General features: G+C 38.0%; 1 protein-coding gene across 1 annotated transcript; it reads right to left on the minus strand.

Moving 5' to 3' along the window:
* musk (muscle, skeletal, receptor tyrosine kinase) lies at window positions 1–23,954 on the minus strand. Its single transcript, XM_046862024.1, is given in 18 exon segments — window positions 1–1,181; window positions 1,598–1,746; window positions 4,190–4,384; window positions 4,630–4,813; window positions 5,717–5,876; window positions 7,935–8,023; window positions 8,527–8,550; window positions 8,990–9,162; window positions 9,937–10,117; window positions 10,120–10,199; window positions 11,663–11,669; window positions 12,630–12,789; window positions 16,891–17,015; window positions 18,202–18,343; window positions 18,437–18,564; window positions 19,618–19,769; window positions 19,860–19,986; window positions 23,687–23,954. Coding segments are annotated over 18 exon segments (2,841 nt in total). The 5' UTR covers window positions 23,766–23,954; the 3' UTR covers window positions 1–495.
* Between the last annotated feature and the right edge of the window lie 1,957 nt (window positions 23,955–25,911).

A 25,911-nucleotide genomic window follows, 5' to 3' on the forward strand; every position in this document is an offset into this window, starting at 1 on the left:
TCTGTGTTTTGCATGCAAAAAAATAATTTCAGTTTTTGAAAACACAAAAATGTATACAGCACAGCATTTATACATTGGGCCAATTTAGCATAGGCAGTGCATTTATTATTTATTTTCTTTGTGGGAAGTAAATTGGAGAACAAGCAGAGATGATTTGCATCTTAGGACCATCTTCAAGATCCTGGACCTATGAGATAAAAATACAGATGACTGTGCCACCATTTAAAATTACAAAAAATAAAAAAATGCACTGAGAAACAAATTGGATTTGTTGTTCATACCAGTTATTGATAGTGGACTCAGGAATTTGGACCCTACTGTCTCCATTAGATTCAACTTCAGAACTATCTGGACTGTTTACACATATGGCTGAATTCACTTATTGAGTTCAATGGACAAAAGATTCAGCCTGAAATAGTTACAGACTACCTTGTTCCTCAATGAATACGATTGTTTTTTTGAGCTTTCTGTGCTGTCGATTCCTCAGATCATCTTTCAGTTCATGTCAGAGTGAAGCATCTGGTTATGCATCCTCTCCAGAATGCGGTGGATGCTAGCAAAGCTGGGTCTGTCGCTCGGGTGTGTGCTCCAGCATAAACGCATCAGGTTATAAAGCTCCAGCGGACACTGCTCTGGGCACGGCAGCACGTGGCCATCCCTGACATAGTATATCACCTCCTCGTGTGCCATGCCGTAGTAAGGCTGCATACCATGTGAAAAGATCTCCCAGAGCACCACTCCATACGCCCAGACATCTGACTCGGTGGTGTAGCGATTATAGAAGATAGACTCGGGCGGCATCCAGCGAATAGGAATGGCATCGTTTTCATTTGCCTTGTAGTAATCGGCCGCGTAGATGTTCCTCGACAGGCCGAAGTCTGCAATTTTCACCACCAGGTTCCCGCCTACGAGGCAGTTCCGCGTAGCTAAGTCCCGATGAACAAATTTAAGCTCAGACAGGTACGCCATGCCTGCTGTCACCTGCTTGGATACTGAAAGCTGATCCAGGCAGCTGAGTGGACACGGATCAGGCTCAGACAACTGGGAACTAGGCCACGTCAGACTTCCCTGGCTCAGAGGGCGCTGCTGGACTGGAGAACGTCGCCGCAGGTACTCGTTTAGATCTCCATGTGCCATGTATTCAAACATCAGACACAAAGGCTTCCCAACAGCACAGACCCCTAAAAACAGACAACAAAATTAAACCACAGTTCTGTAGTTGATGCCTGCAAAAAGAAAGTATCCTTGTTAGGCATGGGACATTTCTCCAACGCATTTTTGAGATCTTGCTCAGCAGCAAGGGTTGAGGCCAGCAGCAGGATATCATCTATTTACCTATTGTCATTTTTTTCTTGAAGCAAGGACATGATAACAACACAAGGTCATTTAAACAAATACTGATTAGACAACCGCATGCTTAAGAAAGCCAAAATCCACATCCCATATAATACTTAAAATGTTTTATAACAAATAAACCATGGTAAGTATGACAAGTTCACTAGAAGTCACTAGAAGTTCACTGTGAATTCCATCAGTCTTGCTAGAATAACATAGTTTCTTTGTATTGTAAAGATAATAACAGAGACAACACACATACCCAGTAGCCGGACAATGTTGGGATGATCAAATTCTGCCATGAGAGCTGCCTCTCTCTGGAAGTCGTTCTGCATGTCAGCTGAGGCTTCCTCTTTTAGCATCTTAACAGCCACCATGGTAAAAGGTTCATGGGGTAACAGCCCAGGAGCTCTACAAAACAAGTAGCACACTTGGTTAGAAATACATACAGTCCTTATTGCTCTAATCAAGACACTAACTACTAAAAGGTTACAGAGCGTTCTTAGAGTCTCTCTATTATTGTTTGCTTGTATCTTTCAGTGGTGGACCATCAGGAGCAGCACAAACAAGTAAAAATGTAGGTTGGAGTTTCTATCCAATCAGAAGATTTCAGAGTCAGCACCAGTGGGCTTTTAAGCTTAAACTCTACATTACTCGAAGCTGTTGCTTTAACCAATAAGACTGCGATTTGGCCACATCAAGGTCCCCTAGAAGGCGACCAATCGCATCAGAATTTTCACGTCCTTTGATTGGATGGACAGAGAGCGCACTAGTCAGAACTCGCAAACCGCATCTGTAGCAAACTGCACAAGCTCAAAAATATTGGTTATTATATAAATGCTGTTAGTAAAACCCAAAAAACCTCAGTTCACTGCATAAATGTTTTTTTTTTCTTTTTTAAACCAGATGAGCAAATTAATTGGATTAAGTGTCCTTTTCTGAAGAATATACAATATTACAGTACTATAAAAAATGTTTCAGTTGTTTGGTTTTACAATTTTACCGCATTTTATTCAGCAACCCTTTTGTTAGTCTGTAGAATTGACAGTCAATTTTTTTTAAATGAGCCACATTTGATCCATTATTACTATTTAAAAATGTTGCATTAGTGCTGATTGGAAGATTCATGAATGGATGTGTAAGACAAGACTTTTGGCTGCATATCATCAAAACACCAATGTAAGGAACCTCCAAATGATGCTTTGGTTTTTAAATGATGCAACAAATTAAAAAATGAATCAATAGTACCAAAGCTAAAGCAAAATGCCCCCAGATCTTCCCCATAATGCAGTAATGGCACAATGGTTGAAGGTTGTGAGTTCGAATCCTAGCTACAGGGCTTTTTTTTTTGTAGCATTGATCATCCGTTTTTTAGACAAAATGTGCTGTCTATTTGCGTTCAGATGACCAACTTAATCAGCCACACTATCCAGGGAAAATGGTCACTAAATCAGCTGTGATATTGGTGTGTAGTGTTTTTTTGTTTAACAAAAGAAAAAAAAAAAACACTGACATGAGAATCCATGCAAAGAACCCAATTTAATCCATAACCCAATTATCACCATCGAGAGTTTTTATCACAACAAATCTAAATTACTATGTAGGCCAAGTACCTGAGCTGCAGCACACAACTCCAAACACGGCTTCAGCTTTATGATAAACAGCAGGCACTTTTTGCTTCCTAGTTTGACAGTGTGCTCTATCTAAACCAATTAAACTTCGACCATATCCAGAGTCCGATTGTCATAGAGTAAGATGGAAACATAAAAGCCCTATTTCTCCACTGCTGGGTCATAATGGCAGCCATTCAGGCACGGACTTAGCATGCCATTAAAAGGAGCACTTCCTGTGCTCCAGTCTTCTTGGAGAAGGTAAATACCAGCAGCGCCTCTATAAATAGTGCTCTAAGCAGTGCCTACTGGCACGATAAAGTCTGCAGGGAAGTTTCACATCAGTGCCCATATGATGCCTGATGATAGCCTCATCGCCGTATCTATTTCAGGAGTGAACTGTGTGAGTTTGACACCCCACACTGCAGTTCCCAGGAGTCTACACCAACCCACCGCATACTATCCTATTGCAGGCGGATTACATGGCCGCGGATTATGCAAACACCAGTTGATGTACTGCATGTGTGTTTATATGTCATGTCCACACAGGATAACTTTTCACATGCAAGGTTATTCATCATACTCGATTTGAACAGAGGCAAGAGCTTAGTAAAGGGAAAAAAAACACTGGTATTAAATTCAAAATAATTATTTATTCTGTAGCTGTTTTTGCAGTGGTGCTTTTTAAAGTATATATATATATATATATATATATATATATATATATATATATATATATATATATATATATATATATATATATAGGAACCTTAATAAGGTCCTATGTGAATTTGTTCCCTGGTGGTTTACAGGTAAGAATCCCGTGCTCTCAGCCCTGCAGCCCAGGTTTGATTCGTGGGCAGGGAACCAACCCATCCAGTGGGGGATTCACAAGCCAGTGCACTCTCAGTGCTGGTCCCAAGCCCGGATAAAATGGGAGGGTTGCGTCAGGAAGAGCATCCGGCGTAAAATCTGTGCCAAACCAAATATGCAGACCGATGATCCACTGAGGCGGCCGCTAACGAGAGCAGCCAAAGGACAACTACAGCAACAACTATGACATCTGAATTTATCTGTCAAATATTTGATAACTTTTTCGCATACATGGTCTGTGATTTGATGTACAAAATTAAATCAGTGAAAAAACTGACACACAATCCTTCTTCTAATCTGGGTCAGCAGACATGTGTTTTTTTTGTAGCTGTACCACTAGGCATTGCTTGGCACAGCTTTTTCCTTCTCACCTTGCCTGAAACACTCGCCCGAAGGCTCCCTCTCCGATGTCGCGCACGTATTCGATGTTGTTCCGTGGGTACTCGAGCGTCAGGAGTTTGGAGTTGAGCAGCAGAGGAAGGCGCTGATACATGGGGTTTGGGTGCAGTCTGTCCAACAACAGCTCAGAGGAAAGAGCGGTGAGAGTTGGCACCTCCATGGCCCTACTGAGAATACACAACACAACACACACTGAGAGGGCTAGACACATTCTGCATGCTGGCTTCACATGAAGAGATAAACATCGCTCTTGTTTTATTGGTCACTATGTTTTATACTTTTTCCACAATTGCAAAACAGACCTTGGATATTAGAAAGCAAAAAGAAAAAGAAATGCATGCTATAACATTAACGAATAATTTAATTGACATCCATTTTCCCTTATAGTCTCATTGCTACCTCTTACACACACCTTTTTCGACGCTTCCACCTTTTTCTTCTCTTGAGACACATGAGCAGAATGATGGTGAAGAAAGCTACACCTGCAAATCCGGCCATGATGAATATGATGACACTCATGTAGTAGCCGGTGGATACGGGTATGGGGTTTGGAGAGGCTAGGTTGGGAGCAGGCAGCACTTTCACGCTGGTAACAACTGGGAAATGATCAAAAACATGCAATTGGTTTGTTTTAAAATAAAAGGCTGGATAATTAGGACATGTTTTATCCTTCAGGAGGAGTACAGTATAATCGAATAAGAGTTATGAGATATTCAGAAATTTGATTTGGCCTGTTATGTAGTAGTCTATTACATAGATACACTGTATATCCTACATATTACACCCTGGTGCCACATTATCTCTAAGGTACCATGTACCAGTCTTGTGTTTATATGTTTAATTCCTTTCTAAAAGTTCAAATGTTGTAATCTTGTAAATGTAGTGCTTCCTTTCAATTATGAACAAGTGACCAAAAACAGTAACAATCCAATTTAAGTTCGTCTTTATTTGGAGGCCATTTGCTGAGGATGGTTCCACAAGAACAGCGTAAGGTGGAGGGTTAAACTATGGAACCATGGAGATGGATTTGGACTGTGAATAGTGTCTGTGTAGGTTTGCCAGAATGCCTTAGTGTGGCAATTACCATTAACAGTGAACAGTTGATAACTTCAGCAATGATAGAACTGTAATGAATGGGCATTTGGTGTCACTCAGATGAGGATATGCTCTGGTTTGAGTCTGGTTCCTCTCTAGGTTTCTTCTTCATACCATCTAACAGAGTTTTCCCTTACCATAGTCACCATTAGTTCGCTCATTAGGGATAAGGGGGCCATATGGGGACTCATTTATGCTGCTAAAATGTATTTTCGTAATCAATTTATTTACGTCAAGCTGGTTTGCTACAATATCCATTGTTAGAAATTACAGATCTCCGACAATATGGTGTAAAATAAACTTTCCTTAAAGACTTTCTATCCTTTTAAAGAGGAAAACCAAAACAGAAACCAAAAAATAGTGAAGAAATACTCTTGAATATTGGTAATAAAGCCTGTGTGTACCTTCGACACATTTGGGCACCAGGCAGTACTCCCAGCGTATACTGGGGTTGGTAGAGTAGCACCATGGCCGGTCACTCTCCCCTCCAGGATTGCGGCAGAAGTTCTCAGCATTCTTTAGCTCAGGGATCACGTCCACAGACAGCCTGTGAGGATGAGGATCCTGGCAAGAAGAGTAAAAATCATGAATGCTGGAGGTGTTGAAATTCTGATTGTTGAGTTGTTTGTAGTTAATGTTCATGTTTGATTTGGTGTTTAGTAGTAATTTGTAATAATTTTGCTTGTATTTGTATGAGGTGGTATAAAAAGGTTTAGAGATGAGCTCCGTTTACAAGAAAGTACTTTATTTATCTACGTTGCACAGCAATACAGCCCTCCCAGTGTTCCTCTGAGACGTGTCCTGGAAGTCTGCCTTTCAAAGTGTGTCAATCGCCTTTTGTAATTCGCACCGGATTTCCACAATGGTGTCAAAATGGTGACCTTTGAACTGGATCTTCATCTTCAGGAAGATGGCGAAGTTCGCAGATGCCAAATCTGCTGATTAGGTTAAGTGCGGAAGTAAGATCATGTTGTATCTTATGTGTGAGGAGCTCAGATTGCACACGTGGTCAGAACAGCACCAGTTGCACAGGACGATGTCTTTTTGACACACTTACTTATGAAGGCCAGTGCTCCCTGTGACTGTGCATGCTGCCTTGTGCTACTATGTGTTACAAATCTAGTCTTGAAAGTTTTTAATACCACCTCGTGTAATGCCTTTAACATTGCAGCATTTAACAATGCAGCTTAACAGAAATGCATAAAGTAGTTTTAAATTAATGAGCTAATCAATTAAAAGTAAGCCAGAGGCGACTGTGATGAAGAAAAGCTCTCTAAAGCGACATCAAGAAGAAACTATTAAAAGAACTAGACTCAGAAGAGACTTTGTGACCCGGGATAGTATGATTAAAAATAAACCTCTTCTAAAGTTTTGCAGTTCACATACATATGCAAGACTCCACCCCATGTTATCATTGCTGAAAAATTACTGTAATGCTTTGCTTGTTGGAGTTTCGAAATCTACATTAAATAAATTACAGGTTGTCCAAAATTCAGATGCAGGATTCTGACTAAGACCAGGTCTGGTGAGCATATTTCTCCAGGAGTTCTCTGGAGTTTTGTATTGGCTTCCTGTCAGATGGCACTATAAAACATTAAGATTATTAATTATTATTATTATTATTATTATTATTATTATTATTATTAATAATAATATAAAGGTATAGAAAATCTATGTCTATATAGATAAAGAAAACTTTTAAAAACTTTGGTATTATATCAAAGTTGACCTGAATGTTCAATTTTTTAATTAGTAAAAAGGTTTGAAATTAAACATTATACTGTCTATAGTCTAATGGCAAGGGAGTAAATCTGCCATGTTCTCCTGAATTTCTACTATTCTGATTACACCATGCTGTTAACCATAGAGTGCTTCCAAAAAAGGTGAGAGAAGTGATGTTCATCTGCATGTCTGAACCTTAGACTGAGTCTACATTAGGATAGCAGACATCTGTTTAACATAATCAGACGTTGTTGGTGTATCAGACAGATAAATGGAGTTGTTATTTACTGTACTGCTTTTGACTGTGGATAGCATTAGCTGTCTCTCATGGTTAGATGGCTAGTTAACTCCTAGTAAACTAACATTCATTGCTTAATGGTAAATATAATTTCAGTATTAGAGTGCAGTATTATATCCTCACAATTTATTGAATACAACTCTGAGCATTAATGCTAGCTATGTAGCTGCATTGCTAGCCTTCATGCTTCATCAATCAAGCTTTAACCATGGAAACTTTGGTGAAAAAATTGAGAATGTACTTTCAAAATAATCAATAATTTAGCACAGTGTAAACGGATTTTATCTTTCTCACAGGAAACAGAGTTTACAATAAACACCGGGAGGTGAGAACCATCAGGATGCCTCCTCGGCATGCAAACACACGCCAAGACCTTTCAACAAAGTCACCTCCAGACGTATGATGTAGTATTTGTTATTCGTCACACTGCTCTTTTCTCTGGCGCTTTTCACTGAGCTCTGGATGTGTCAGTGCTGGTTCTGTATAACAGAGCTCCCTGACAGTTGTTTGGTTTTCACAGACAATTATAATGTTATCCTGCGTCCCAGCTCCTCAATGGACTCAATTAAGGTAAAAAAAAAAAAAAACGAGTAAATAATTACCTGCTGGTCCCATCGCTGGCAGGGAATACCAGACGCTGTGACACTGTGAGAACCTTGATAAAACCTTCCGCTATCTTCGTAGCATGTTGCTGATTAAAAAAAACAAACACTTTTAATCTGCATATTCATGCCAATTATTACTTTAATTATAAATGTTATGTCTTTTTTTTCTCTGTTTTACCAGAAAACAGTGCATACACTATATGACCAAAGGTTTGTAGACACCTGCCAATCACACCCATATGTGCATATTTAAATGTGTATATATGCCCCTGTGGAGAAAGCGAGCTCCATGAGGAAAAGGTTGATGAATTGTAGAAGAACTCGAATCTCCTGAACAAAGCCCTGACCTCAACCTCACTAAACTTTGGGATAGACTAAGAACTGGGCTCCTCACCCTCACCCTCACCCTAATGCTCTTGTGGCTGAATGGAAACAATCCTGCAGCCACATTATACAATCCGGTAGAAAGTCCCTCCAGGAGCATGCAGGAAATAATTGTCAAGTGGGCGTGTTCACCACTGGGATTGGCGTTTAAGTGTCCACAAACTTGTTGCCTTATAGTGTGTAAAAACCCATATTCGATACATACTTGTAATTTGGTCTTTCTTCATCTCTGTAGGGAAAAGAAAAAGAAAATTGTAGATAATCAGCACATATGACAGAATGTAATGATGACAGATGATATTTAGTATGTTTTTTTTTTACAATTATTGTGCACTGTGATCAAATTACAAATCTGCTGTGTTCAGTCAGATTTTGGCGTCGAAAATGCAAGATTATGCAGTTAGATAGAAGTGGTACAAAATAAGCCAGAGACAAGCATTAAAACCATTAACATGAGTCTATGGATTTCATCATAATCATAGTGTGTTGCTTTATACAGAGTCTGAAGCTGTCTGAAGTCTAAAGCATGTCTGAAGCTGAGCATGTCTAAAGACTGTGCTCTTTACTTGTTTGAGATTTGTAATTTACACCATAATTTCTATGATATATAGCGTTTTTATTTTGTCTTCAAAACTTCCAAGATGTGTAAGACACGAAAAGTTTCTTACCTACAAAAGGGACGGCGGTGCATGACGCTGGATCTGACTGCTGGCTGGGCAGAGTTTCACAGTCTGGCAAAGTGAGACTCAGGCTTGGAGAAATGAATGCTCGATGATTCCTCTCCTCCATCGAGTGCCATTCCTTATAGCAGTAAAGCTCCCTCACAGCCAGACAGTGCTCCCTATGAGACATTTAGAAGATGACATTCATACTTCATTGGAGCGATGTGGAAAAATAAAAGGCTTACGTTTATGGCATGGGAATTTCCCAAATGAGGCTCATGGTTCCTGTTAGTGACTGCGAGAGCAGATAAGAGCCAAACAGACCTTTCAGTATAAAATGATGATAAAATAGCTCCATGACACCTACGTAAGCTCTTCACGGCACTTGGAATAAAGTAGTTCACACTGATCGAGATAATTATGAGGGTCAGTTCAGTACCGGAGTCTTGAAAGTGTGCAATATACTTGGCAATATAACCCTTTCTGATTCTGCTTCTATCTTATTTAACTTAGTTTGACTTCTGATTGCACCAACTTTTGTCTTTTCGTCTTTCTAAATGTGTCTATATATTTTCTTGCAGTCACTGATCCATGTACAGAACATGCCTTTTAGCTGTGAATTAATTGACTGTCGACGTCTTTGTCAGATTCAGGTCATGTTGCGTGCACTCAGAACTTGTTCTGTAAATACAGAAAAAGGTTCACAGGCAGCATGTGTCCTTCATTAGGTTCTTTTGTTTTTTTCACAAAAAAAAAAAAAATGAACTTGTTTCCAGAAATGTGGTCACCCAAGTTGATTGGGACTGGCTGTGAGTTTAAATGAGTCCTTGTGCCTCAGTCCTTGGGCCAGAACGTGTTCTCATTGGTGTTAGTTATAGGTTTTTGGAGTGCCTCATGGATTTGACAGATTTGCAGAGAGCAATAATAAAAATCAGAGTGATTCGGTGGTGTACCTGCAGACAGGTTTGGGTGCAGGACCGAGGCCTGATGGGCTGCAGTCCTGGAAGGCAGCATGGCAGAGCAGTGAGCGAGCAGCAGGCAGGCACAGTGGGCTTGTTCCCTCCAGCTCAGCCAAGCCTCCACGCACCAGGAACTCCTGCGCCTGCTCAGGCTCCGGCAGAGACGAATTAAAAAGACAAGCGCTGAACGTCCTAGCAGCCCACGACACACTTCTCCCCGGTACATACTACAGTAACCAGCACTACCTTTGTACAACCTGGGGAATGAGAAGGACATGATGAGCAATGTATCATAGAATGCGGCATTACAGAAAGAAAACTGTTTCCAGTGTTTAATTCTGATTGGCTTTAGGTGTTTATGAGAAACCACAAAATGCAAACACCTCTGTCCTGAAGACAAGTAAGCACTGTAGACTCCTTTAAGAAATGATAAAGAAACCTCTCTTCACAAGAAATTCAGATTCATTTATTTATATCTTTTTAAATATACTTAATGTATTTACACCATACACCATATTGCCCAAAAACTTTGGAACATCTGACTTTTCCAGCTACTGTATATGTGGTTCTTCCACAAGTTATTACCACAAAGTTTGAGGCACACAGCATGTAGTTTCCCTTCGCTTGAACTAGGAGACCCAAACCTGTTCTAGCATGACAATGCCCCCTGCGCAAAGCTAGCTTTATAAAGAAATGCTTTCCATGGGTTGGAAATGGAAAATCTCCTGCTATAGCGCACTGACCTCAACCCTCCTAAACACCTTTGGGATTAATAAAAATGCTGACTGCACTCCAGGCCTCCTCACCTTCTCACCTACACCAGGACCTGACTATGGCTGAATGACTCTCACACAAATCTCCACAAGCAAACTCCAAAATCTAGTGGAACATCTTCCTAAAATTGTGAAGGACACAGCAAATGGGGATATAATGTGGAATGGGATGTTCAAAAAGCAGATACAGGGTGTCTGCAAACTTTTGTTTATATAGTGTATGTGTATACAAATAATATATAATATACGCCATTATTTCTTGCTCCTAATTCTACATGATTTACTTGTTTGATATAAACTTTGAACAAACAGGACTATTTTCTCCAGCAAACCTCTCTACACATCCGAGAACAAAGCCCAAGATACACTTTACTTCATTTAACATTCCTCTAATTATGGCCAGATGTCCAATCTGAGCTTTCAGTTCACGTTTAATTCAGAACATGTGGTACGCGTGGGTTAGCATAATACTTCACAGGCTGCTTATGTACAGTGTATGTTATGTCCATCAACGCTTATCCAGCCCATATGCTCCGATTTTTCCAGTAGCAAACCACCCACTCATATAAAATACATTATCCAGCTATCAGACTTCATGCAAAGGAATGTTGGATTTTTTTATTATTATTATAATATTTTCTCTAATTGGATGGAATTTTTTGCTTTATTATCATTATCACAGATCAGAATCTCAACCAGATCCAAAACTAACTGCAGCAGACTGTGAGAGGATCCAACAAAAGCTTTAGAAGGACTAAAGCTTAATTAGGACTAATAGATATTCACTCCAATTCTGCAAGGTATATGCAGCAGAAGGCCAACATCACATTTTCCCATGGTGAATGTATTGCATGCGAAGTTTAGTGTTCCACACTGACAGACAGTTCAAGCCAAGAACATTTGAATTCAATACAACCACAGTGTTTTTAGTGTGTATAGATTCTTACCTCCATTCTATGGGAAAATCACAGGATCCAGAAATCAGAGGCAGGATGACACCGAAGAAGAAAGGAAAAGTTAGGCAGTTTCTTGGCCATGGCAAAGAATAATGCAGACACTCTGTAACCCAGACCATGCTTATGATGTGCTTGGCCCACAAAATGTGTGTGAATGTGTGTGTGTGTGTGTGTGTGTGTGTGTGTGTGTGGCCTGGAGGAAAGAGCAGGTGTGAACTTTGACGGTCTGGATGGGCTAATGGGGGAGTTTATACTCAGTAGAGCAGCGTTAGTGAATTCCAAATAATTATTTTCTAGCTTGTTTTTCTGTTAAAGCAAAGCACACAAACACAATATCATAAATCACAAGTAATCCCTGACCAGTTTTCTTTTTCTTTTTTTGTACATTCCTGTGTCTTCACTTCACAGCACACTAGCATCATGAATATATCCGGGGGTGACGGGTTCACCTGCTGGGATGTCAGAGTCTTCAAAGAACAGCTATGCTAACAAATAAGGCCTGACTGCAATAAACCTCCCTTGGTAAATAAAAACACACACAACCTCAGATCCAGCTGAAAACAAAAAAACAATTGAGCTTACAAACTAGCAGCATAATGAGAATCTAGCGATCTTACAGTCTGATAAAAAAAAAAAAAAAAGAGCATGGATATCTAGATGCAAGATTGTCCAATCTTTTAACCACTTCCCCTTCCCCTAGTCTGGGCCCTTGAGAAAAGCCCTCAACTGTTGTATAAATGAGATTATTGTAATTTACTATGATTAAGGCTGTCTTCCAAGAGCCCTAATTGTAAATGTAGCTTGTCTATTATTTAGTAGTAACTCAAAAGACACAGAGCACATGCCTTATCATTTAAATGCAGACTGATTTAAGATGAAAACGACATAAATCTCTGTTTGTTAAGACCAGAATGTGACTGCATGTTTGTTTGATGATAAGTGTTTGAAATAATCCCACCTGAGACAGTGATTTTGGCTGTGGCTTTGACAGTATTGGCTCCTCCACTGTGTTGATTGGTGGCCTGGCATGTGTAAAGGGCCGGTTTATTCACCACCACACGCAGGGTAGAGACGATCACCTCCCCAACCAGCGTCTCCTCTACCGATGCCCCTGTGATCTGCAGGAAGATAAATAACAACACAAACAATAACGCAATATTTCAGCACTACATACAGTATGTGGCATAAAGTCTATGGAAGCCATATGTGCATAAATGTGCTTGTTTAACATCGCATTCCAAACGTAGTCCCCAATTTTACTGTTATAATAACCTCAATTCTTCTGGAAAAGATTTTATAGAAAGACTGTGGGGAATTGTGCTCATTCAGCTGTTAAAGCATTAGAGACCAGGCACTGATGGTGAGAGACGAGGCCTGAGGCATGCTGGCATTCCAGTTCCTACCAAAGGTGTTCAGTTGGGGTGAGGTCTGGGATTTGAGAAGAAAACTTCTTGCATTCCAAACTTGGCAACCCATGTATTTATTGATCTTCGTCTGTGTACATGGTTATTGTCATGTAGGTTCAAGTCTGGGCCTCTTAATTTTACAGCATGAAAAGACATCATACCCAAACATGTCGAGTTAAACATGTTTCTGAGGTACCAGAATCAATCAGGTTTTCCTGTTCCTTTCTTCTCTTTGGGTCTTCCTGATACAATGCAAATTCCCCGTCCTCTGTGGATGGAGTTCTTTTCAACTGAGGAGCACTCTGTGCAGCTGGAGCTAGGTGCACATCAACAGCCTAAAGATCCATGAAGTTACTAAGCAACTAATGAACGATGAGGATGGATTTGGACTGTAATTAATATAAACAGTCTCCTACATTGGCTCAGGACCACAGTTTGCATGAACAGTTCTGCATTTAAACAGAACTGAACAGAACACCTCAACAATGATGGAACTGTAAGGAATGGACATTCGGTTCCACCCAGATGAGGATGGGTTCCGTTTTGAGTCTGGTTCCTCTCAAGGTTTCTTTCTTACAAAGTCTCAGGGAGATTCTTCCTGCCACAGTCACAGAGTGACTCCCTCATTAGGGATAAACGTACAAACCATTATAAGGTACAATGTCCATCTTAATTCTTCTTTATTATATATAAGATGACAGTTATTACAAATGTTTCATACTTCATTTACATAAAAATCTTAGCATACTACTACTATTAAGTGGTAGTATTAATAATAAAGCAAATATTGTATCTTCATATTATCGAGACAATGTCCAATACATAGTTTATTACATCACACCTTCAATCAGTTACTACACACCCTCAGTCATTTAGCCAATTAAATCTGCTGACCTTAGGAGAACATTGTAAACTTGTGTGACAGTTTTGAGTTTTACTCATACTTCTATATTTGACACTTGTTCACAGAGCTGTTTTTAGAACCACTTCATCCGGCTAGAGGAAATTAATGATTTGCCCTGTCTACATGGGGGTAATTTTAAACACCCGTAATACTGTAAATATTCTGTAGATGCTTCTACAGGCAGAAGACTGTGAGTCCCTCAGCTCCTATCTGAGATATATATATATATATATATATATATATATATATATATATATATATATATATATATATATATATATATTATAAATAATATTTAGTGTACTGATCTTAGTTCATGGATACATTATTATATTCCAGATCTGTAGAACACTTTGCTTGTTGGGTTTCAAAATCTTGCAGGTTGTCAAAAAAAATTGCAGGTTTTTCAGAAGGATTCAGAATTGTTTAATTTATTTATTTATTTATTAGTAATGTATTTAAAAAAAAATTTTATTTTTATTTCCTATTTTTAAGCTTGGAGAGCACCTTGAGATGTAACTTTTAAAGGTGCTATATAAAATAATGATAATTATATTTATTATTATTATTATTATTATTAATATTATTATAATGCTGCATACTTATGCATATTTCTTATAATAATAAATTATTTTCTTATTAGACACATCATTTTTATTAAGTATTATTTTTATTTAAGTACTTGGAAGGAACTTAATATTAATTTTTAAATTGATAAGTTTTATTTACTGTATGTACATAATACATAGATAATTACATGTAATTATATTTAAGTATTGCTAAATGATTAGTTCCAAATTCCATTTCAAGAAAGACATAAAAATTAAAAAAAAAACAGCTAAAGCATGTGTTGCTGTATTCCTCGAATCCGGCCCACAGCAAGCTCTTAATACGCACAGGACAAGACTGGGATAACATACGCCTGGTTTTGATGAATGTATTCGTCAGTGGGTTTGAAAATTGCTGTTCTATTTTACTGTGGGAAAGGAAGGCAGATAAAAATGATGAGAACTCCAGTCGTAAATAAAGAAAGGACGAGGTCATGTTTGGTAACACAAAACCATGGCAGGGCGACGATGCCAAGAAAGCACACTGACATAAAGCCTCCGACTATACCCTCATCTTTAAACAACCCGTCTGCACAGCTCCTTATCAAGACCGAGAAAGTCTTTTACATCATAACAGTTAGATAGAGGGATTGTAAATCATGTCAACATGTCCTACAAGCTGCTCTTGATACAAAGAAAAATGCAAGCAGCTTCAACAGCAGTCCTTACAAGTCCTCTCTAATATCAAGGTACTCTTAATCTTAATGCCTTAGAGAATATTCTGCAGAATGTGAAGTGTAAATAGACCAAGACTGAATGAGGAATCCAGAGTACAAAAGAGAAAGTCAAAGGTATTAGCTCATATCCTGTAAACACTATGGTTTACTCATGTAGGCTTTCAAGACTATTGATTTTTACTAGACAGGAATAAAAAAGTGGACTAGTCATCTTTTCCGAAGTTAATGCAAAAACTGAGTCAATACATGCAGTCTTTATGGGAGTAGGTAATTAGTAAAGAACAGCAGGCTAGCTACCATTTCCCAGCAGCAACTCTGACTAAAGTACTGGCTGTACATCAATATACTCTATTATTCAGAGGGATTTGAATGCTGGGGCTCAATAGTATTATTATTATTATATAAGACTAATAAAAATGTGTTGTTTAACATAGAATGATGTCTGATTGTATATGTATATCTCTTGGTGTCAGATTGTATCGTATGTCACATCTGGTTTGATTCGGAATTTCTTATAGTAACTGCTTTACCCTGACTGCCCATATGGTTGAGAAGTTCGCATCTCCATTAGGGTTGTGCATCTCCATAACTGAGGCCGATGCGATTCGCATCTCGATGCGTAGCACAAAAAAGAAAAAAGAAATAAAACCAGATGTTCTTTTTCAGTTCTGTCTCCAGGAAGTTACAGCTCTACCTCTGCCATGTTAATCTGTATTCTATGTGACTCTCAGGACACGCCTCGGTCGCCGTAGTGTTGCGATGTGTCAGAACGAGGAAAGAAATCGATCTACATATCAATTTATTGGTCAATTTCTAAATAATACAAGTATTGCACATTTATCAATATTTATTTATATAAATCTTTGTTACCGATGCAAATATGTTAAAAATGAGGCATCATGATACAACTGGCAACTTGTTTCCAATGTACACTTTTTTAAACCGAAGCATCACATCGTTAACTTTTCTGCCGATGCACCCGTGCGAATCGCTGAATCTTTCCATCCCTAATCTCGATTTTTCTGAGACCCTGCTGTCTGAGACACGTTTTTACTCCTCTGAGCTACTGCGCTTTTGTTCATCTGTGCAGTAGCTGTATGAGATGAACACAAATTTCCCAAAAGCATCATCTGGATCAAATCCAATTACGTTCCAGAAAGTGTCTTCATTCCAAAAGTGTTACCCGCTCTACCATCTTTCGGCACTAATGAGAAACCGCACAGCTGCAATTGTGTTCATGTTCTGGTCTAATATACTTTATTCTCAAAGGTCTCCCTAATGATCTCAGGTTTTATCGTGTTGTTTTTTTATTAGCCATTCTGGTTTTATCAGTGATCTCACAATAGTGTCTTTAAGTCATTAATGTAGCTGGAATGGTGTTAATTCACATATCGACTGGAGAATGCGAGACCCCCAAGGCCCCCTGTTGGCCTAAATGTGGACATTACAGTTGGGAAATAAAAGTCAGGCAGTTTGCTGTACTTTGTTGAAAGCCCCGGTCAAATGACTGCAATTAAATTGCAATTAGTTTGTTCTCCTGAGCTTGAACAAAGACGATGAAGCCTACTGGTCTCACAAGGCACAAAAATAAGATAAGAAGTAATATAATGGAAAGCAAGCTTACTGTATTCCCATTTTCCAGCCAAGTGATAGAAGGAACAGGATTTCCAGTCGCATTGCACTCCAAGGCCACTTCACTTCCAATCTGCACTTTCCTCTCTTTGGGAATTTTAAGTATTTTAGCAGGAGCTGAGAAAATGCATAGACATCATTGAAAAGGGTAAAAGAAAGAAGGACAAAACACTACTAAACTGTTAACAAATAAGCAAATAGAATATAAATGGCTGCACTAATCCTTAGCAAAATAATGACCCCATACATTAACTTAAATTAACAGCCATTGTGGATTCTATCAATAATGTTAATATTTAAACTTTATCATCCTTCTAAATTCCTTCCAAGTTTTTCAATGATGGTTTCAAGCAAACACGCATTGCATTATACCCTAAAATCTGGGTTCAATTACTCTGTTTCCAATTTTCAGAAACTAAAATTAACTTTTTAAGCGGGCATCATAAAACAATGTGTTAATTAACACAATGTTTATACTTCACTACACATCCTGGCCAAAAGAAAGCCACAGTATTTTATTTAATCCAATTAAGCCAATTGAATCAAATTTCAGAGATATATGTGTCATCAGAAAGGAAAAAGAATCCGTTGGTGGAAAAACCTGGTCATTTGTTATAGATCTGACCAACTAGGGCAACCCCAGACCATAACACTGCCCCCACCACTCACTATGATGGGTGCATTTCTTCATCCACCTCTCTTCTTACCTTCGAACAGTGTAAATCTGGACTCATCAGAGTTTATTTCCTTCTTGTGTTGCTCCAGAGTGCAATCTTTATGCTCCCTAGCAAATTTCCTGATGAGCCTTATGGATAAGTTGATAAACTATTTACTCTTAATCCTTTGAGTTCCCTTTGCAATATGTGTGCGGGAAATGGTCTTACATAGCCTACTGTTGTTGCACGATGTAGATCAATAATTGGACCCTTCTGAAACAAAGTAATATCTTTTCCATGACCAAAGAAATGAGAAACTGACTGTTAGGCTTTAATAACTTGAATCTGAAAATCTTCATTTCTGCAGTAATTATGAAATTGAAGCTTCTTACCTTTTTGCTTAGTTAAATCCAAATAGTGATTTTTTTTATTGGCCAGACATTGTATTACCATTATAAATTTTCATATAGTATCACTCAGAGGCTGTACAAGCTTCATTATTTTTTGAAGTGCTAACGATTAGTGCATCATTAATACATCATTAGGTTTGTCATTAATAAATGATCGTTTGTACACTTTATTATAAAGTGTTCCTGAATAGACACATAAGTATGGAGTACTTGAAATGACTTTAAACATCATATTACCTTGTACTTCAATAGTGGCCGGTTTTGAATAGGCAATCCCGAAACTGTTCTGAGCCACACAGCGGTATTGTCCTGCATCCTCTTTCCTGATGTTGTGAATTTTTAAAGAACCAAAATCCAAAACTGATATCCGGTTATCAACCTAAGGCAAATAAAATCCCAACAGGTGAAATCGACACGGAATGTTTTTCTTTTTCATCACATCACTGGACATGTACAAAAAGCACAAACTTACCTTTATCAAATCACCACCTTTAATCCAAGAGATGTCTGGCTTGGGATATCCTAATGTTACGCATGGCAACACGGCTTTGGACTCCAATAGTAACGTCACATTTGTTGGATGTCTCTTAATCTGGGGCTCTGAAAATAAAAATTTCACATGCAAATTTAATTCAATTCAATTATTTTTTATTTGTATAGCACATTTTTTTTAACAATCGACATCATCTCCAAAGCAGCTTTACGCAGATAAAGTGGTTATAATGTTGTAAAAAAAAAAAGTATGACTGGAAACTGATTTTGGATTTGATAATACAATGCATTCCAATAGGACAAAAGTATTGGGACACCTAACCTTTCCTGCCAAAAGGTTACCACAAAGCTGGAGGCACACACTTGTACAGGACGTCTTTGGATGCGCTATAATAACATTTTGCGATTTACTTGAATCTAAAAACCCAAACCTGCTCCAGCATGGCAATGCCCCTGTGCACAAATGGAGCTCCATGAAGGCATGGCTTATGTATGGTTGAGTGGCCTGCTATAGAGCTCTGATCTCATCCCTACTGAACACCTTTAAGATGAATGTGAACGCTGACTGCACCCCAGGCTCCTCACCAACATCAGTACCTGCCTTTCACAACAAGCTTGTGGCTGATGAACACAAATGTCCACAAACAAACTCCAACATCTAGTGGAACATCTGGAGGGAATCAGAAGAGTAAATTGGGACTAAATGTGGGATGCCATACTCAAAAATCATATACTTATGACCAGGTGACCCAATACTTTTGCCACTATAGTGTGTATTTTCAGTAATACTTCAAAATCAAAGCCATTTCCACTGTTCATTTATGTACAGTCAAGATGCAACTTAATATGATTCTGCATGAATTAGATAAAATAATGTTATATTTTGTAAAAAAAAAAAAAAGAACCATTATATACAGAAATATCATACACCAGTACAAACAAAAACACAATCCCACACACATCTTTGTTCGAGAGCAATCCACTTTCAGAATAAGTGCCGTAAAGCAAATTAATAGTTAAACAAAGAGAGTTGAGGCATGGCGTAAAAGTACCAGAACGCTCCTCAAAAGGTCACCTTTTTTTATGTCAATAGCAGGAGAGCATCAGGTGTCTGGTTATGTAACAGATATAGGAAACAATGATAAAGAGTAGAAAACATACCCATCTTCAGCTGCAAAGCCCCACAGCTTTTTGCTGGTTCTCCAATTCCATTATTGGAGGTGCAACAATATTCTCCACTGTCTGATTCCTTCACATTGGGAATGATCAACATTTGGCCATTTTCTTTAATGATATATCGGGAGTCGTAGTGCCTGTGATCAAATAAAATGATTTTTAGATGCTGAAATCTTTGAAAAAGTGATGGCAAACTTATTTATGAGTTACGTAGTGCAGTTACTTACCGTATGGGGTAATTATTACGCATCCATGTTATATCTGCTACAGGGTACGAGTCGACCTCGCATATAAAAGTAGCATTGTGATCCAGTGAGGCATCAACTGTCTCTAATGAGGTGATGATTTTTGGGGCTGAGGAGAAAGACAGAAAGAGACAAACAAAAAAGAGATGGATGGAGAGAGATTAATTAGCATCATAAAATGCAGAAATAGCATTTTTCCATCTATTTAGCCTTAGTAGATCTGGGTCATGAAAGGCAATAGATCTCAAGTGAGACATGCACAGTGGCGAAACCTAAGCAGCCAGTGAATCAAAGCTTGTTTAGTTGCTCATCAATCAAGCTGTACAGGGAGGACAAATTTACAAGAAATATGACCGTAAATAGCTACAGCAGTTACGATGGCCGTTGTGAAATAAAACTTTGAAAACAACATAGTTTACATTCTGACTGCTGATCTTTGCAACTCTAAAGACTAATAACCTCAATATGGCCTCTCATGGGAATAAAAAAGAGCATGCTGATAACTTCAACGTGGACATAGCACAATTAGCGTCACTTTGGCTTTATCTTGCATAAATAAAGTTAAACAGGAACCATATTGTTTTTGGGAACAGGGAGGATTTCTGCCATGATTCATCTGTTGAGTTCTATGCTCTTAAAACTTTTTTTTTTTTTTTTCACTTTAAGCATTTTAAAATGGAACTCTGGAAAGTTCGCTGATTCAGCATTCTTAATCCAGGATGTTAACTCTAACAAGAGCACGGTGAAATCAGTACCAGCTAAAAAATATGAGGAATTGTTTCCTCAGAAGAACAAACCATGGTACCACATGCTATCTTCCGTTTTGCGTATTATTTTGAAAACTGTAGTCTATACATTAACTTGTCAGGATGAAGGTATGAAGGTACATAGAACCTTGAAGTTGTCATACACTATACATTCTCACTTTATAACCAGAGACTAGGAATGTATGACATCAAGCATGTGATGGTCAAGCTATTTCCAGAGTCAGTCAATGTTTTTCTAGAATGAAAATAGAGACAGCAGCAGGAGACTCATTAAGAAAGATAATGGAACAAGCCAGTTGTTTTCCTGGTAGAACCTGTCATGTCATATCCATGTCGGTTTTAGCAGCTTTCGTCTCGAAATGTATATGTGGAAAAAGTTTCAACAGCAATAAAGTGTGACCCAATCAGGTCTTAAGGTCAAACAAAGTAACTCCATCAAGAATCAGCTAAAATCAGTATGACCTGATTAGGACTAAAATCAACATGAGTCAATGTGAAATAAACATGTAGAAGAGTCAAGCATGGAGTTAAAATGACTCCATCAGGAGTAAAGACGAATCCTTCAGAAATCTATTCAGATCATTATAAATCGGAACCAGGTAGAGCGTGAATCGATCAAGAATCAATATGACTCTACTGAGAATCGAATGTAATCAATACGACTCCAGCGTGCAATTAAAAACGACTCCTAGAATTGAATCAGCAGTAAAAATGACTCCTTGAGTTGAATCAGCAGTAAAAATGACTACTTGAGTTGAATCAGCAGTAAAAATGACTCCTTGAGAAATCAACTGAGATCATTGTAAATCAGGAGTCAATCAAGAATCCAAATGACTCGGAATCAAAGGAAATCAAAATGACTGCATAATGATTCAGTAAAATCAGGAATCGGCTCCATCAAGAATCAGCTGAAACCAATATGGAATTAATAAAAATGATTCATCTTTATTTAGTTCAGCATAAGCAAGTGGCTGACGTTTACATCCACAACCCAACCATCCAAATTTTAGTGCAGCTAATATTACATGACCTAACATGCAAGTTCACTTTCCTTCTGGTCAATTTATTTCATCCAGTTCGAGTCCCTGCACAGCATGTAGGTCAATCCCCCGAAAAGGTTCAGCCAGCGACTCAGTAATTTACACCATGACTCTGCAAACTTTGCTCATTCTCCACTCAGCTTTCTCATGTGGAAATCTTAACACTGGCTGACTGCTCCGTCTCAATCCTCGGGAACACAACCTGGCAGTTCCTGACGTGAGAATCAGCGGATATGTCACCTCTTCCTTACACTGCTCCTGAACTTTAGAAGAACATCAGCCAAAGACTTGTTCTGTCTATGCACCAGGCCTTCTCAAACTTATTTAGCACCATACCAGCTGGAATACAAGTACAGGCCAGAATCCAACCCTGATCTCAGACAATGCTTTGTCCATCATTCACATCATCATTCCTGTTTTTGGCCTGTTGTGTACTAGTTGTTCTTTTACTCTGGCCAACATAGATGCCCTTTGCTATAAAGGTGATGAGCAATCATTTATTCATTTGTTTTCCATTCAGGTGATGGTTTTACTGCAGGTATTTTTTATTATATCAGCGCCCAAATTTATGGCATGTCCATCATACCTTCCTTCAGAGCAGTTTGTCAATTGCACATAAATTGTTTGTCGAGTATTCAGAAGCTCATTTGTTATACTCCTACCAAACACCTCTCCCGTGAAGATTTATGCAGCATAGTCATTTTTTGACCTTATCAGATGTGCATTAATAACCTTCTGAGTGCACAATAGGCGAATGTTAATGGGAGGTTCCTTGGAGCACGGGTTCTCAAATGGTTTTAGACTCAGGTACCGTTTCGAACTGATTCATGAACCCTGTTTTGAGAACCACAGCCTTAAAGACAATTTAATGCATATTCTTTATTTAAATACTTGTAAGAACATCAAAACTTCATTCAGTCCTTGACTTGGACAGTGGAAATGACTTCTGTTGAGCCCATGGTAACTTGAAAACATCAGTCAAGAAATGGATTAGCCTACCAAGGAGTCTTAAAGAATGGTGATCAGTATGGGGTAGTATGCGGTAATTTGTTAAAAATTTAAGAAATTACAGTACATTTAGCAAAACAGAGCAATTTACAGTACTGTATAAACTATAGAGTATATATATATATATATATATATATATATATATATATATATATATATATATATATATATATATATATATATGTGTGTGTGTGTGTGTGTGTGTGTGTGTGTGTGTATTCTGTATATATTAGTATTCTATTCAATCACCCTCTATATAATTAATTGTATATCCCAGATTATCCTCATATCTATATATTATCCGTATATACACTGTGTATATATATATTTGCTATTTATTGACTATCTATCTATCTATCTATCTATCTATCTATCTATCTATCTATCTATCTATCTATCTATCTATCTATCTATCTCTGCCTCGCAAAACGTAACGTATTTGTACAATTTTGTCGTATCGAAAGTCGAACTATTGTAACTCGGCAAATATATAAAAAGAAATGCACGATTTCAGTCTTTTTCAGCGTGATATCACTTCTAGGTGATACATTTCATACCAAGGAGTTTGACATATTTCTAAAAATCAGAAATGAAGCAATTGAAATCCTGTTATTCTGCAGCCATTCTCTTAAGCTATTTTGGTGAATATTTCAGTTATGTAAATACTTGACAGTAAACATGTAAAAGGGATTAATGTAAGCTCACTCGTTTTGTAATTGCTTTTAGCTGTTATTAGGTTCCACTAGATGTTATTCATAGTCATGAAATTATGATGTCCACAGTAGCAGACTTATATTAAGGTGCAAATGCCGAGGCGATCTCATGAGATCTTTCTCACTCCGTTACAGTTATTTTATAGCTTCAGTGTTGGTATTCAGAGACTTTTAACACATATATTGTTAAACAGAACAGAAACAAGAACAGTGTAGGCAATTCACTCAAGATAAGTTTGTCCCTGAGGATTTCAGCTGAAGCACAATGCACATTGACCCACCTCTCTGTACGCTGTTGATCAGGCTGAGATGCCACAGCAGGAATATCAGCAGCTCTGGAATGTTCTCAAGAAGCTTCATTTTTAAAGCAAATCTGCTCAAAAACTCCTCCGTTGTTCAAATCTCTGCAGTTTGTCTTTGGTAAGGACAGTTTTCCACAGTGAGTGTGTGTATGAGTGTGTATGAGGCTCGACCACACTCTCTGTCTGTCACTGCTCTGCATGTATGGTTTACTGAAGGGGATGGACAGCAGCAGCTGCTTGATATCCATGCAGAGATATGAGGAGCTCAGCGCTCAGAGGAACCTCACAGAACCCGTGGAGACGAAGAACGATGCCTGAGGAAAAGGCCAGATAACTATGCTCGGTTACATAACGCATACTTAACACCTTACATACTGTACATATAGTGTGTCTGTGCATTCTGTGCTGGTATTTACATCTCGCCAGCTTCAGTGTTAGAATGGTTATGTGGAAAATAATGGGATCAGATAAAATCATGGCTGGTTTTAAAAGACAGTTTTACAATGAAATCAAACATAAGTATGCAAAAGAATATGTACATATACAATAGTAATAATAATAATTATTGTTATTATTATTATAATATGAAGAAGAAGAAGAAGAAGAAGAAGAAGAAGAAGAATGCACCCTACTGGATAAAGGTTATTGGATATCATTCTGTACCTAAAGAAAAGACAGACAAAGGGACTGATAGGAAGGTGGTAGTTTAATTGATAAGATGTTGGACTTCTGATCAGAAGGTCGTGCGTTCAAATCCCAGCACCACCAATCTGCCACTGCTGGGCCCTGATCATGGCCCTTAACCCTCAACTGCTCATATAAATGCAATAACTGCTCTGCTCTGGATAAGAGCGTCTCCCAAATAAAGTAATATAACAAAATTAAACATGCCATAAATCAAATAACGTTAACTAAATAAGTACCGAAATAAAGAAAATAGATCGAAAGCATGCAGGAAATGAGCCTGTGTCTTATATAAAGCTTAAAACACGCACACAGGAGGGTGCAGTTATGGGAAAATATTAATTATTGTGTGGATTGATGTGATATAATGGAAAACAACATGAACTTGCTCAACAGGACAGCATGCAAAACAAAACAAACAAAAAAAAAAAACATAGCCAACGATTACAATGACTTAATTAATTAACGATTGACTGGTCATATATTGTATATTTATATTTTACTCTGTTGCTAAGGTTCTCTAAAGCTGCTTGCTTCCTCACGGACATTCTAACCCATGTTACTCGCTGTAGTGCTCTAAAAATAAAATGTAATCGAATAAATAAATAAACAAACAACAACAACAAATAAATAAAAAATAAATAAATAATGGCCTGAAAGTGCATCTACATGCAGGGTCTGAGGAAACAGAAATAAAAAATATATATATATATATATATATATATATATATATATATATATATATATATAACATCATACCATGCGCAGTATCGCATCATGCACAATTCCTTATTATGTGCAATATGTTAGTTCTCTAAGCACATTTTTTTGGACTTTTGAGCACATTTTCTATATATACAAAATTCTTTATTTTTATTTTTTCATGAATATTTCCTTGATATTTATTTCTCTTGAAATCTAGAGCAGTATTTTGCCAAAATAATTTAGAAACTATAGATAGTAATAATATTATCTTATGTCTTAAAAGAATTATAGAATATTGTTGAACTGCATTTATAGACAGATAGAAGGTTCGAGGAGATGCATCATTTCAGACGTATACAATATAAAGACAGTGAATGATTTTTTGGTTAATGCTGAGTGCAGGGCATGTGATGTTCTGTTCATTGTGTGAACGGAGAGTTATAGTTTCCGATGTGCTATGTGAACATTGCAGAGCAGCTCTCACTCATAGCAGCCATAAGCTGCAGCGTGACTGGCCTGGCGCCGGCATTCAGGAGGCTTTGTGTGGTGGTCCCACCTGTTCCCTGTTGGCCTGCGCACTCTGATTTATTTTAAGCAAAGAGGAATGACATTTCCTAACGTACTTGTTTATGCTCCCATCTTCTTCACTTTAGCCTTTTAGGGCTGTAAGTTGGGGAAAAGCATAAATAAGGTTAAACTCAGGTTATTTTAAGTGTCTCAGAGAACGAAACCGAGCCAAGAATTGTGCAAAGATTTTTTACGTTTGTTTGCAGTCAGCTGCATCTTCAAGGGCGTCATGCGTAAGTATGTGTGTG

This window comes from Silurus meridionalis, chromosome 11 (assembly GCF_014805685.1).
Source record: "Silurus meridionalis isolate SWU-2019-XX chromosome 11, ASM1480568v1, whole genome shotgun sequence".
NCBI classification, from domain to species: domain Eukaryota; kingdom Metazoa; phylum Chordata; class Actinopteri; order Siluriformes; family Siluridae; genus Silurus; species Silurus meridionalis.